The sequence below is a fragment of the Dipteris shenzhenensis genome, chromosome 2 (assembly GCF_047967505.1).
Source record: "Dipteris shenzhenensis isolate YYH24624 ecotype China chromosome 2, Dip_SZ_1.0, whole genome shotgun sequence".
Lineage (NCBI taxonomy): Eukaryota > Viridiplantae > Streptophyta > Polypodiopsida > Gleicheniales > Dipteridaceae > Dipteris > Dipteris shenzhenensis.
The window spans coordinates 31,675,570-31,690,729 of NC_141597.1; the positions used below are offsets into that span (position 1 = coordinate 31,675,570).

The 15,160-nt window shown below is 40.1% G+C and overlaps 2 protein-coding genes across 2 annotated transcripts; one reads left to right on the top strand and one right to left on the bottom strand.

Moving 5' to 3' along the window:
• Positions 1–3,244: 3,244 nt before the first annotated feature.
• Positions 3,245–5,011, bottom strand: AHP2 (Tat-binding protein 1(Tbp-1)-interacting protein (TBPIP)). The gene is made up of 6 exons (XM_087397214.1): positions 4,948–5,011; positions 4,694–4,719; positions 4,238–4,505; positions 4,022–4,092; positions 3,695–3,883; positions 3,245–3,605 (listed from the first exon to the last, which is right to left on the bottom strand). Exons 1-6 carry the CDS (start codon positions 4,973–4,975, stop codon positions 3,516–3,518), a joined length of 672 nt encoding a protein of 223 aa, XP_087253340.1. The 5' UTR covers positions 4,976–5,011; the 3' UTR covers positions 3,245–3,515.
• Positions 5,012–12,852: 7,841 nt separating this feature from the next.
• On the top strand, positions 12,853–14,712 carry LOC147904628 (protein RMD5 homolog). The gene has a single exon (XM_087394968.1). It carries the CDS (start codon positions 13,037–13,039, stop codon positions 14,174–14,176), a length of 1,140 nt encoding a protein of 379 aa, XP_087251094.1. The 5' UTR covers positions 12,853–13,036; the 3' UTR covers positions 14,177–14,712.
• Positions 14,713–15,160: the final 448 nt, after the last annotated feature.

Here is a 15,160-nt window from a genome sequence, read left to right on the forward strand (position 1 = left end):
CTATGAAGTCTTTCAAAAATATTATTGATGCAATAGTTGAGGCTCTTGTTTTGGGGCTTCCTATGTACCATGAATGCTAAATTTTACTCCTTCCTTTGCTTTACTAACCAAATCCCAATATGTGCCATGTGATAATCCAATAATAATGTGATATGAATTACTACAAATCCTCTTCCCATTTACAAGAGGGTTCATCTTTTGTCCTAAACTTGGCCTTTTCATGGCATTTGAAGAAAGCAAGAGAGTCTCGTGAGTAGGTATTCATTTCTTTTACTTCCTCTCCTTTGCCACATCTATCCTCTACATCCCTTAATGTCTTGTAATTTAATGGAGCACATACATCTATGCTTACATGTAAGTCCCATGCATTCACTTGAATATATTCATTCATTACTCTTGTTCTCTTTGGTTGCTTTTATAGATCTGCATGGATTCGCTTTCTCTTCATGCATCTGTATGTTCGTTTTTATTTCTTGTGTACATTGTTATTTGTATTTGTGCATTTCTCCCCATCACATATGTTTTTCACTTTGTATTCATGGAATGTTGCAACCTTGATCTTATCACAATCATCCTTGCCTTTGATACAATCAGAGGGCCATTTGCATTAACTATGGACATAGAGTGTTGAAAATCTTGAAACTCCTCTATTCCCTAGAGAACATCACTCGTTGATGCACCTTCCACAAATTTCAGAACTCCACAACTTGGAGGGTTTGATACAATCTTAGGGCCATTTGTACTTAATGTACTCTGAAAGTGTTGAGAGCCTTGAACCTCCTCTACAATTTTGAGAAAATGGTATGTGCAAAATTTATAATCACTTTCATGAAGGACATGGTGAGTTGGGGTTGATGCAAGTGAGCCAGCAAATTGGAAGTAATGTTACTCGGGTGGTCTGTCATCTCTACCCCGGTTAGGAATTGGAGTGCGTCGGACGGTTTGACCAGAGTGGGAATCTTTATGGCATCAAAGAGGATGCTCTACCTTGATGCTTTTTTGTGGTACAGTCCACCATCCCTTACAACTTGGCTAGCATGTTGCGGATGCTCTTGTATTCAACGCCAACCATTGGAAGCCTGTATGCAACTCGCACCGATCGATGTTATGGTGGTGCTACATGAGCTATTTCTCTTTCTTATGAATGAAGGTATTGTCGATGGCCGCATTATAATTCTCTATGAACTCGAAGATCAACATCGTATCAATGCAACATAGAAATAGTTCAACCATGCCCCAGTGCTTGCAGGTGAGGTTAGACTTTAGGATCTTGGAGGGCTGCATTGATAATGCATTGAATATTCATTGGTGGTGCTGAAGTTGTATTTTGAGTGGATCGTTCTACCACTGAGCTAGTTGAGCAAGTAGGTTGTGTGGGCCACGACATATTCAAAGTCGATTGCATGTTCCTCGAGCTCCTCAGATCTCTTCCATTTGGTACCTGTAACTTCTTGTTAAATCTCAAGATTCAGGTCATCTTGAAGCTCCTTTTCTTAGATTTGGGATCGCATGACAATTGAAGCGGGATGGAAGGTAGTCGTTTTGGATGACTATGCTACAACAAGGAGAATAGAAGGATGAGCGAGGGGGATATCCAATTCGAACTCAAAATTGAGTTCACGATTCATAGGAAAGCAAGCCTTAAGGCTAGCAACAAAGGAGTCAATAGATGAGGATGAATCAATTGACGTCCAGGAAGGTGGGAAGGCTACTAGGAATGGATGAAAGTTGGTAAATTTTTTTGGCAAAGTTATGTTTAAAACATTAACGTACTGTGGAGGGTCCCAAGGGCTGTTTTTATAGATAAAATGTTAACGTACTGTGGAGGGTCCCAAAGGCTGTTTTTATAGATTTTGGTAGCATAGCACGATGCGTTAAGCTTATTGCAACATGACATGGCATTATGGATGGGGTGTTATGGATATCACAACGGCATGACAATAGTGCTATAGCGACATGGTGAAGCATTATGGGACATGGCGTTAGCTACAACAAAGTGTTAGTTGGCAAGGCAATACACTATCACAAAACAACATGGCGTTACCAAGTGATACGTTAGCAATAGTGCAACGTTAATGACATTGCAACATCATGTGACATTATTGGCATTATATTAGTCTTAATGCAATGATATGTAGTTAGTTGGGCAATTTGCCTTAAGGGGAGCTAACTCATACCCCTTCTATCGAGGGCTTCATTGCACTTAGTGAGTGGTTAGCCAAGAAACTAACTCAACTAGTAGCTAACATGGAAGTGTGCATTGTTCGCAACATGTGGACACTTTTCACCTACTGCCTGACAGACTTCACGTATGAATGGACCTTATGGTTAATGTTTAACGTATGGACTTATCTAGACCTCTATTCTATAAAGCACAACCTCTATTCTATAAAGCACATCAAATTCATTTGACTTATATTTCCATCCATTATCCACATTGAAGGATCTTGATCCATCTATTACTCTCATTTTCAACAATGAATTCAAGCATTAGTTTTTTGCCTCAAGAAGTAGACCCACGTTTTGATTAAAATCATCGATGAGTGTGATCAATTATGAAACTTTGTTTAAAGAAAGTATCAAGGCATAATCCCAAATGCCTAAATGTATGAACTAGAGCATTGAAACTCCTAGACCATGAAGGAAAAAGGGTTAGCCTTTTGAAGATAGAATAATAAAGGCCTTTAACTATTTGATTTTTCATAGGAATTAAGCTTCTAAAGTCACGATGTCCAAATCTCTTATGGCATAATGTGCTTAGCAAATCTGACAATAGGCAAGGATTGCTCTTTGGATTACAATAGGCTTGGAGAAAGTTTGAACACTCTTCCAATCTTGACTCCTTTGCAATTGGAGTCAAATTCTTTGATTCTGCAATTATACTTGGCCAATTCACATAAAAGGGCCACTACTTATTCACATAAAAGGGCTTTACGGAAAGTTGTTCGTTTTCAAAGCTTTATGCATTTGGAATTATTAATTACTTGGGAAGTCGAGAAAAAAATCACAAATCTTGCGAAGTCTTGTGCTCCAAGCTCTCCTTATCGTTTGAGTCATGAGATTAACGGTAGATACAAGTTCTCTTGAAAAAAAAGCTCATTAAAACTATAGGCCCCTTATCTAATTGGTCTGTCTGCAGCATTCTTTATACGCACACCCTCATACTGCTATATATGCACATCCACAGACTGCTCTATAGAGATACAGGAACCACAATATCCAGAGTATGGAAACGAATCGGTGATGCGTTTATGGCCTATACAGTTCTCGCTCTCAGAAAAGACCTAAAACATGTAAAGTATGTACACAATCCCAGCTTACAAAATACAATTGTTTAGACAAACTTGAGCCCGAGATCATCTTCCATACATACAGTAGAGCATTCCACTCACATTTTTTGAAATAGTGAAGGTTTCCCGAGGTTTCAACCTGTTCTGGGCTCAAACTGTAATGGGGGTTTCCCCTTAGGTTTGACAAAACCTGGTCAGCAAACCGTATTCTAACAGATTCTAGCTTCATCGCCTCTGCTTCTTATTAGAAAGTACGCTGCAGTAATCTTGGAGATTTACATGAACATCTTCATCCAATTCAATTCCCAGTTCCTCCTACTAGTACAGACGACAAATTTTTAGCAAAAGCTTGAATACCGCTACATAAACCTACGGATTAATATAACCTCATAAACCAGTGATACCTTGAATTCCTTCAAGTCCTTTGGCAACGCCTCCGTGATCATGTCCCAAAGCTCTTTAAAAATCCTCTTTCGCTTTTTCCATTCACTAAACTTTACATTGAAGATATCCTGCACCTTTTCTCGTTCCTCGGGCTTCACAAGAACTGCTCCGTTTTGCAGTTCGCGTAATTTGCCTTCTGTCGTCATTATCTGAGAGGTATCCGGCAACAACTTAATTAAGTTTTACCAACGGACTGCTAAATGTTTTGTACTGGCATTCCCTACATCTTTAACTTGCAATAAAAGCCCCTTTAACAAATTATTGAACAAGCTTGTGTTTAGCCGTACCTCATGCTTGAGTTTTCTCTGTTTTTCTTTGATTTGCTCCATTGTAAGGTTGGATTCTATAAGACGAAGCTCTGCAAAGACGTATGAAAATGCAAAGTCCAAGCGCTCAGGCTAGGCTGTAGATTTAAATGGCTGACCGCGGACCCTGTTATCCCGGAAGAAGAGCATGGTTGCGGAGCAAAAAAGAAAGTGGAAAGTGACCCTTCTTTAACAGACCTGCTTCCAGTGCAGTAAGGATAGCCTTCTCAGAGTCAAGCTCCTTCTGTAAATTTTCGTTCCTTGTTTTCAACTCTTGTAGCTCTTGTATACTAGGGATTTGAAACTGGTCCTGTCTTGCTAGATAAATCTTTTGTTTCCCATACTCTTTGAAGGAAATCTGTCCGCTATCAGCCAAAGAATCCAGTATCTTTTGCGCTGCCGTTTTTTTAATGCCATACTTTTGAAGGGCATCAGCTACATTTTGAACATTTAAAGGTCGATTATGCTGACAAATTCAGAAAACCAACAGGTTCAGATGGAATATGCGCAAAACTTAACTTGACGGATCGAAAAGGATGTGAAGCATATAGATGCGTAGAAACGCCTTCATCTCCCTTTCTCACGTTCACCTCCCGTGGAGACGAAAATGGTAAATTCATCCGCGTCAAGATGCTGTGGCAATGGAAGAATTACCTCATTGATGAAGTTGAGAATGATGCCTGGCCAAAAGAGAAGATGATGATCAGATGTTGCATCGTGAGTCCATTGAAGTAAAGCACAATCTATTCTCAACCGCAATTTACTGACAGCCGTATGTTCGTAGCACAGTTTTTCAACAAACAGGCGTTGATTGGCCAGGTTACAGCGAATGGCAGAGAAGAAGCAAGGCTACTAAGGAAACCAAATGTGAAGGATGCTAAAGAAAGTGAGTGGAAAGAAGATGTTACCTTCGGCGCTGTCTACTTTGGGGGGCATCGCTTCTTGCACCTTTCGGAAACTCAAAATAAGAAACGAAAGCCCAAACCAAATTGAGAAAGAGAAGGCGGGAAGCCTTTAAATTACGGGTATCTAGCGCCTACAAATCCGTAACTACATACGAGTATGTCGTTATCTAAGGCTTCCAACCCACAAGTCAAACATTAGCCTGGTTTGCAACAACTTCAGGGATTGAGACTCTGCCTGCTCACATCGCAACCTTTGGTGATGTTCGGTGTTCGCAGAAAACCTGCAACATTTTTTTTTTCACCCGTAAAAAAATTTCCTCAATTTTGTAAATTTGCAAAATTTTAGGCAATTTACTTATATTTTAGCTGAAAAATTGGCAAATTCTCGAAAAAAACCTTCAAATTTTGAAACCCCCAGTTTGGTGATTTGTTGAGAAAAATGTTTTCTGTGAACACTCGTGATGTTAAGCCGAAGAATAGGGGAGATCCCGGATTGCCCAAGCTCAACGCCATGCCAGCTATTCGTGGGAATGGTGCTTCGCTTTCACCCTCGCTGCAAAAATCTGTCAATGCCTGGCAATGTCAAAGGAAACCCAAATTTCTCTTGGTAGATTGAAGCCTGGCGCCAAAATGCCCATTTTTTCGTCTCCAATGGAGCTTTTCAATGCTTCATTTTGGCACCGCATTCAATGGAGCTACAAGTGGGAACGTATGTGGCCTTACGCTTTTCTGGCATTTGCGCTCGTATGGCGTCCCGCAAGAACTTCCTCTAAGGTCCATAGAAGAGTGAGAGTGGGTCCTAGGTTTGAGTCCCACCATTTCTATTTTTGCCTCCGCCAAAGTGCTTGGGGAAATGGTGTTGTATTACAATAGCTTCTACCCATTTTTGATTAACATGAGATGAGATGGAGCCCTCAAACTCTCAACTTAGACCTTAAGTCAGACATGAATTTCATACATTTATTTTGTCCCAACGATGTCCAACGCCCCTTCACCCTTCCCAAATCAAGATTTGTTGAAATCAAGTTAGATTTAAAAATTCACAATGAATTTAGTCCTATACATAAGATACTCTAAGTGTTCAAGTATGTCCCCCATACACAATGTTTAATAAGTCCACCAACCTTAGCTCTACCCACCTTTCAATATGTAAAGCTAGTGAACATGTCATAGCACTTGAGTGTTAGGCTAAAATTTCCATGAACATGGCTAATTTTGTGGAATCACCTACTTAAGATCACGTATACTGAGGATCGAATGGAACTTACAAGAGCAATTGAATTGAGAATGTTGCAACAGATTATGTAGAACGCAAGTATGCATGGAAGGTGAAAAGACCATTAGCTTTTGCAACAACCCAAAGACCTAAGCTATTTTGTTACTTGACCCAAAACTTACACTCTGAGTGAGCTCAAGACCATAACAAGAATTATTACAGTTACAATGGCTAGACCGAGTCCCCACTATCAATCGATGATTGCATTTGAAAACTCGCCATCTAAACATGTAGTCCCCCCTGACATTGAAAAATAGACATCTGACATACTATCATCATGAATAACCATTTGCCCCACAAACTCAATTGTTAATATAGGGTCATTCAGTCGTCAATCCATAGCTCTATTCACTCAAAAAGAATGAAGAGCACAGTCACACACTCATGGACCGACCCTTCTATTCATTTGTGAATCATTGTTAAAAACTCGTCATCAAGACAGGGGCAACATACTCGTCAAACTCAATTGTCAGCACATCATCTAGATTTTGGTGCAATATTCTGATATTCATCTTCAAGCCTCACTGATCCAAGGATTTTGCATCCCATTACATGGGCATAACGATTCAAACAAGCAATCTCGAAGTGACACAAACGGGCATATAGCAAAATGCTCGTGATGTTAATTTAAAAGTTGCCTCTTCTTTTCTTTGTCGTTGATCATGCCTTCCTCTCACTTTGTCTCTAACTTCCCCACCTTCTTAACATCTTGGTACTTGCTTCGTGCTTTTTCGCATGGACTTGTCAAGCTCCAAGCTTTGAATGTTTGACTTCTTGGCCTGCACATCAATACCACAGTCGACTTCTAATTTTGACAGAACTTTTGTTGACATTGGTTCACCTCCTCACTACCACACTGTTGGTTCGTCTCCTCACAACCAACTCAACGGCTGATAATGCTTTGAAGTCCTCTTCTTCCTTGCTATCAAGGAATAGTAGCTTGCGACAAGCAAGGTATTGTTTTCTCCCATCATTCACTTCATCTACAATAGCTCTCCTTACTAGCACCTTACCCCTCCATGCCATCATATACCAGCCTCTCTCACCCTTGCGGGCAGACTTCTCTCTACTACACTCTTCCGTGCCAAATGTCAGGTGGAACTTTACTACACTCCTCAAAATTATGTTGTATCTGGAAGTATCCGAATAACATGGCGCAATAAATGAGCCACTAGACATGGCAGGGCAATATAAATGAGCCCCTACCTTACTATCGAACGTTATTGTTAATCAAGTTGGGGACCTTAGGATTGAGAACCTTATGTCTTTAATCATGTCATGATGGCGATCTCTAGTTTCTCATCATAGTTAGTTGGTTTCTATTGGATTCACTTTTAACTCTATTTAGTTGGTACAAGAGCGTTATCATGATGTAATCAAGTAATGTTGAAAATTTTGCAATTAGTCATTAGAACCAAGCCAAATTTTGCTTAGGCCAAATACTAAACAACTAGGAATGCAAAAGCATGACATGAATTTGCATAAGCTATCTCTTCATGAAGGAAGTTGGGCATGATTGAATTTCACCCGCTCCCTAAGTTGGAACTAGGAGTATAAGGTTATCAATCTTCTAATCATGATATCCAATGTTGGGGTGGAAGAAAAGAGCTAGTAACATTTGGCGACCATGGGTGGACCTTCACCTATGTCAGATTGATAATACCTACTAGGGAATAAGTGAGAATTTTGCCTGGTATTGTGAGCTACTATGCACATACCTACCTATGGCAACCCAAGACATCTAGATACTCTAATGCAGTACAATGCTTACTAGCTCAACTTGCCCCATGAGCAATGAGAAAACTAAATGAAGGCAAACATATTCTACTCAATGTTGCTTGGTTGTTAGAGCATGGTCAATCTTTCATGGACAACCAAGAAGGTGCACTGAAAGACCTTGTAGACTGAGATCCATTCATTCTAGAGTTGGAGGACTTGTAGACTAATATTTATTCACTCTAGAGTAGAAGGACCAACAAAGATAATTGATAGTCATAAGCACAACCTAAGAAATAGGAGGGGAAGCCAAGGCTAGTTTAAGGGTCTCTTAGGAGGTTTGGCAAGCCTCCATCTAGCTAAATACGATCAATAGCTTATACAGGGGATGAATAATCTTGGCATAGCTATAAATGAACCTACGATAGCCCATATGCCCATTAAAACGTTGCACACCCTTTGCATTGGTAGGGGCGGTAAATGTTGTATTTGCATGTGTGCGTATGCACTTAAAAATTCCTTTAAATATTGCTATTTTAGTTTTTTATAATCCTACTACTATATCACTAATTTGCTAGCGAGTTACGTCGTTTTCTATTAAGATTTTTCTTATATAGGCTTATTATTAATGCTATCTCAAGTATAATACCATTACTATTTATCATGACCTAAAATGTAATGAGTTGTCATTTTTTATGTTGATTTTTATTATACACCGTCTCATTATCAATGTTATTTCAAGTACAATTCCATTGCTATTTCTCATTAGTTAGCATTTTTCCCTATTGAAATATATATGATATGTGCATATTCGTGATATATTTTTATTTAAAGAATGAATCACTATTGAGACTTTTGGATCCCATGGGTCCATTAAACATTCATATTCATAAAGAGTTATGTTTCTTATGAGTTGTCTTGGGTATATTTTAGCCTTTGTTTTTTAAAGGCTTGCCCTATGTTTGCTCCTTGTTAACCACAGACATACAACTTCTATAATCCTACTGGCTAAAGCCTTTGCCACAATTTTACATGAGGTATTAAGCATAGAAATGCGTAGCTTTCAAACTATTTTGTCTTTTAGGAAACAACTTTTATCATCCCAACGTTACAATCTTTAGATAGCTCACACCCTGACATTGCCTGATACACCATATACACAAAATGCTCAGTTGTTAACCCATTAGGCACATGGGATTTGTCATTTTTCAACTTCTGCAAGCCCATCCCATATCTCATCCTCCAAAAGCTCTCTTTGTAACCCAACCCTTTGAGTATGGGAAGACCTAGGCATGATCCCTACTAGGACAACTGACAATGCCACATTTTGATTTAGCTTCCCTCTTCCCCCTGACACCTACAGTGCTAGCCAATTCTTTATGAAAGACCCCTGCCAACAACTTCCATAGAATATATCTTCCTTATGGCTTGAAAGAAAAACTTAGAGGGACAATCTCCCAATGAAAGAAACAATTACCTGCTTAGAATCTAGGAACTCTCCGCACTCTCTCGTTCCAGCACTTTAAGGGCATCCTCCAATTCCACAATGAGCATGGCTAAATATGGTTCACATGGGGCAACCTCCAAGGCTTTGAGCAGCTCACCCCTGCATTTGACAAACCACTTATTAGCACAATTTTTTTGCAATCTGATTATGGCCTCCCAAGTTGCACCCTTGATAGCCCTATCCCATCTGATATAGGGATCCACATATTCATAGGACACTTTGACCCTTATATCCTCAAGATCTAGTTCACTAGCATCCGCTAGACCCTTATCGAAGCACAGATCATCCCCAAACTCAAACTCTAATGAAGACATCCCCCTGACCCCATGAGAACAATCCTCAAACACCTCTATCATGTTCCAATCCCCCCTAACACCCATCTATTACGTGAAATGAGGCTATTTGACTCTCTCCAACACTCTCTATGCGAGTGTGCATCATTGGATGCATATATACAGGCAATGTTGAAATCAAATCTTGATGCATGCATCATTGAAGCATCTATATAGGCAATGTTGAACTCAAATCCTGACACAAACACTGCTAAGGTCCAATAATGGCCCTAAGCGTCTCTTAATAGCTACCTGCCCAAGAATAGGAACTTGATCAATATTGCCACACCGGCACTCTTCACTAAATATTATGAGAGGTTCCTGTTCATGTTCGTGAATCTCCGAGAAGAAAAGGTATAAATCACGGTCGTAGATCGGAGATGCTTGCTAACCAGTCAACAAAGAGATAATATGCTTTAGTAATTGAAAATCATTTCCGAAAATCCAAACAAACCATAAGGCATGTGCTCGAACATGTGCCCAGTGAGAGTGTTTAACTTTTGTTGCATCTCCAAAGAGTATGGCTTTCCAGTTCAAAGGAAGCATCTTCTACAAATCAGATTCAGATTTCGAATTATGTGTTTTCTATTTGCTACCTGCTTATCGGTGATGATCCTGCAACGTCTTACCGAAAATGTAAACTTGGCTCTGAAAATGTATATCTTTTGACTAATTTGCAATACAAATCCTTTTTTGCCCAAAAAAGAAAAAGACTTCCACACCACCTTTCCCTCGAACAAGTGAATTCACAAAGGTTGCAACCTCAGCTGACAAAAAGCCAGCCAAACTCCATCTTTAATACCACATATAACTTCATGTAGAAGAATCAGCTCTATATTCCAACTACTAAACACTCTTTCTATTTTACTTGATCACATAGACTTCTCATATTCCATGACACCATAGTAATCAATAGTCTTCTAGACTCACCCTATCATTGCAACAAAACCTTATAGACATCACAAAGGAAGTTGAACCTGTTTTCCTTTACATGCCCAACATTACGAGCCATGCTCTTAATCCTTTTTAAGGCCTCCTCAGGCTCCTGCTTGAACAATCGACCATCCACAGAAATTTGATTTCACACTTTTTCCTTCTAGTACCCACTTCCAATGGTTTGCCTTTGGGAGATCATCTTCCTCACTAGTAACATATGCGATAGAGTTACAGACCACTATCTAGGCATCCACCTCCACTTCATGACTTTTACCAACCTAAAGCCTTCACCAACACCAACAAGCGTCGGTCCAAGATCATCTAAATTATTGTCAAAATAGGAGGCTTGAACCTTACCCTTCTATCCCACCACCTTCCTTGAACCATCAAATGCTTTTTTTTGTGATCGTGCACCATCTTATCTATGCTCTTATCGGTTGTCCTCAAAGTATCTTTCCCTGCATGTGACATCTTCTCCGTAGATTGTTCTTCCATGTCTTTCTCGGCAATATGCTCACTTTCCAATTTATTATGAGAACCTAGTACTACCTCCATTGAACAATTATAGCCTTTGAACTAGATTGAGCCTGATGAGAAATCTTTTTTATCATCATTACCATCCTTGATCATCTTGTCACCTCTTGCCAGCCTTGTATTCTCCAATCTAATAGGGCAATGCTTGGCATTGTGACCCGTCTTTTTGCACATGTAACATGCATCAAGAAAAGAACCAAAATTGACTTTTCCTGTAACCACCACATCATCCGAGTTCTACATATCAATGTAATTAGGCATTGGCTACCCGTGATCCTAAAGAGTCTTTGCCCCAAACTACATCCTCGTCGAAGGAGGTATGCGACCCAATGCACATGCAATCCTCTCCCAAGAACTGCCCACCCAAGCAAGTCACACAGGGCAATCCTTGAATAAAAACTCTCAACATTCAAACATTGGGCTCTAAGGAATAACCAACACCATAGCACCTCTAAACTTATAGGATCTGGCCATAATATCATTGCAAATTTCTTTCAACACATATAAGAAGAAAGAAACTCGACCCAAAAATCTAGCAACATATCCCTCCACTAGACCCTCACACTCATAGGATAGAAAGACATGAAGCTCCCCCATTGTAGGAACCCTCCCAATAGAAGACAAATACACCCTCCCACTAACAAGCTTCTCAACTCTTGCTTGATGGTTTCAAACTGCAAATGGAAACCAACTTATGTCTTGTACCATTCTCCCTCAGATCCTTCTTCGCGGGTCACTTAGTTGCATATGCCTGAACAATATTCCATGCATCCTCAATGGACAACATAGAAAAATCTCCCGTAAGCTTGCATGAAACCATTTCCACATGGGACTTGGCCTCCTCCTTCTTAGACAACTCACCATCCAGGCCAACCCCTATAGCCCTGTGTGTCAACATTCTCCCAAAGTTCAACAGTATGAGGAGCAAGAAGCTCATCATCGAGGGGGTTGGAAAGGCCAATCATGATATCATCTATTGTGCACCCTCATTGTGTGATTAATGTCATAAAGTGTTTAATATTTCTCATTAACTTCTGCGAGAGTCAACAATGCAAATACTGGCTTTGCAAAAACACATGAACATTGGTGTGCTATCCTTTTATAGTGCCAAAAAGCTTATCAATGAGAAAGTCATGTTGGGCAAGCTGTACCAAAATTGTGTATGATTGCCAATCATGGTGGACATCATAATTAAGCTTAGATCTTCTCATTTGATGAAGATTGGTTGTTGAGGGTAGTTAATGATAACTTGTTAAGGTGAATGCATCTTTTCATTTGATGAAGATTGGTTGTTGAGGGTAGTTAAGGATAACTTATTAAGGTTGTTCACATAAATGTGTATTTTTAAACTAGGAATTATTATGATGAATGCATTCAACTTTCATCGTTTTAAACATTTCTCTAATCACTTTTATGAACAAATACTTGTTAGACTAATATAAACACAAAGGTTTGACGTATTGGTTTAGCAATGTAAAACTAAGATCCTTACTATAGAGATCTTTGACAAAAACCACCACAAATAAGAAAGAAAAAATAAATAAATGCAGGCGCCTCCTCAAAATCGTTGACAATGATAAATGTCCTTTCTGTCCATCCTCAAGCTTTCTCCATTCTCAAGCTTTACTCCACCTGATGATTTCTGATGATTTCTGATGGGATCCGGTGTATTAGTGCAGGTGTGACTCCACCACATTTCTGAGCTTCCTTCCCATTTTCCAGGAAATGTTTTGCTTCTCTCCGACCTCCCAGTCTCGTCCTTCAGTTTTCATTGCCTGACCAGCGAGAATCATGGACCTTTCCCTCCTCAAAGATGCCTTTGATCGCGTCTCTAAGAAACAGAAGCTCTCGGAATCCACCACACTTGAGGCCATCGATGTTGTCATTCTGGAACTCGGGATGGCTTTGAACAAGCTCGGCGATGACGGCCTAGGGTTGGATGCAAGGGCCATTCTTACGGAATTGCACGCCAAATTGACCGAAATGGCGCCTGTGAATGACACCGGGGCGTTGCAGAAGGATTTGAATCTGTCGTTAAGCAAGCATGCCAAGTTGCTGGACAAGTTGTTTTGCACGGATATTGCCAAGGCGTACAGGGAGGTCGACTCACACGATCGCATTATCGCTCAGATTATTGCGGTGCATTTTTACAGACAGGGCCTTTTTGATCTAGGTGATTGTTTTGTGAACGAAGCCCTGGAGCCAGGGGCTGCGCTAAAGGCACCCTTTTATGAGATGTACCAGATATTGGAGGCTATGAAGGTGAGGAATTTAGAACCAGCGCTACAATGGGCTAGAACAAATCGTGATGAACTTTTACAGAAGGGCTCTTCTTTGGAGTTTGAATTGCATCGCTTCCAGTTCCTGCAACTCCTCCACAAGGGCAAGCGTCAGGAAGCTCTTCAATACGCTCGGAGTAATTTTACCCCATTTTCTACCCGATATATGGGGGAAATACAACGGTTGATGTGCTGCCTTCTATGGGCAGACCGTTTGGAAAGTTCTCCCTATTCTGATTTGTTTTCTTCATCGCATTGGGAAGATATGACTATGCAGTTTACACGAGAATGTTGCAGTCTCTTGGGTCAGTCTTATGAAAGCCCTTTGTGCACTACAATTTTGGCTGGCTGTCAGGCTCTTCCAACTCTTCTAAAGATGGCGACAGTGTTGACCAACAAGAAGCAAGAATGGCAGCTTCTAAAGCAGTTGCCCGTAGAGATAGAATTAGGAAAGGAGTTTCAGTTTCACTCAATATTTGCATGTCCTGTTTCCAAGGATCAAAGTACTGCAGAGAATCCTCCCATGCTGATGCCCTGTGGCCATGTGCTTTGCAAGCAGTCACTTCAGAAGCTCGCTAAGAGCCGAACCTTCAAGTGTCCTTATTGCCCTGCGGAATCAACCATGAATCAATGCAAACCCATTTATTTCTAGAGGTCTGCTAAGATTCTGTGTTGTGACAGCAAAGCTTTCCGCATCAGCAATGTGTATAGAGGGGAATGGACCGAAGCGTGAACACCAAGGTCAATAAATTCCGCATCCCACATAAACTGCTAGGCTGGTGAAAAGGACGGTGGATTATGGAGAGCTCATGGCTGCAAGCGTGCTCAAAGATGAAACTATAAGCTGCAAGCAGCATGAGATAGTAAAGGTGAGTGGGTTGCACTGGATGGGCTTTCAGTTCACGCAGTGGGGGGTGAGGGGCAAGGGAAATGCATGATCTGAAAAACTGACTTTAACTGGTAGATTTAACAGCCTTTTATTATTTCAATTTCTTCAGAAGAATCGAACAGATCAGCGTTTCATTCTTTGGATCAATGCAGATCTGTCTTGCATCTAGGTGTGTGTACAGAGTGCAAGAAACTTTGTTTGATGAACAGAGGGAATACACATTCTTAAGCGCATTGATCTAGTGGAATCAGTGGCATAATTAAGTTGTCCCTTTCATCAGTTGGAATTAATTTAAGACATTTCTTAGATTTTTTATCAAAAGGAAGAAATTCTGCAATAATTCATGAATATCAGTGTTTGTTAATTATGTTCTTAAAAGACGAAGCTCCCTAATTTGTGCTGACACGCATAAGTTATTATCATTGGAGGCCTTTGTTCGTTGAAGTGCATATGCAAGGAAGTTGTTTCATATAAAGGAAAAAACTTGTGTGCCTGAACAACATATTACACAAATGTTTCTTATCACATACAGGAAAAAGGGTTCATGCTTGTATTCCCTATTAGTGTTTCAGGGTCATCAAAGTGAATTAATGTTTGTTCTGGGTCCAATGTTGTTCAAGTGTATTAGTTTGCACAGTTATCCTTGACAAAATCATATACATAAAGTGTGTAACTGTGCAGTGCTTAGTTGAACGTCATTTCAGCTTTGGAGATTGTGGTCTTATTATTTTTGAAATTTGCATCCTT

What these genes read in the sequence shown, in the direction of transcription:
- AHP2 (XM_087397214.1), bottom strand. Translation starts at nt 4,975, where the DNA reads ATGCCCCCCAAAGTAGACAGCGCCGAAG. An exon ending in CAAAGTAGACAGCGCCGAAG is followed by an intron (nt 4,720 to 4,947) that starts GTAACATCTTCT and finishes TCTTTTGGCCAG; the next exon opens with GCATCATTCTCAACTTCATC. An exon ending in AGGACTTGAAGGAATTCAAG is followed by an intron (nt 3,606 to 3,694) that starts GTATCACTGGTT and finishes CTGTACTAGTAG; the next exon opens with GAGGAACTGGGAATTGAATT.
- LOC147904628 (XM_087394968.1), top strand. Translation starts at nt 13,037, where the DNA reads ATGGACCTTTCCCTCCTCAAAGATGCCTTTGATCGCGTCTCTAAGAAA.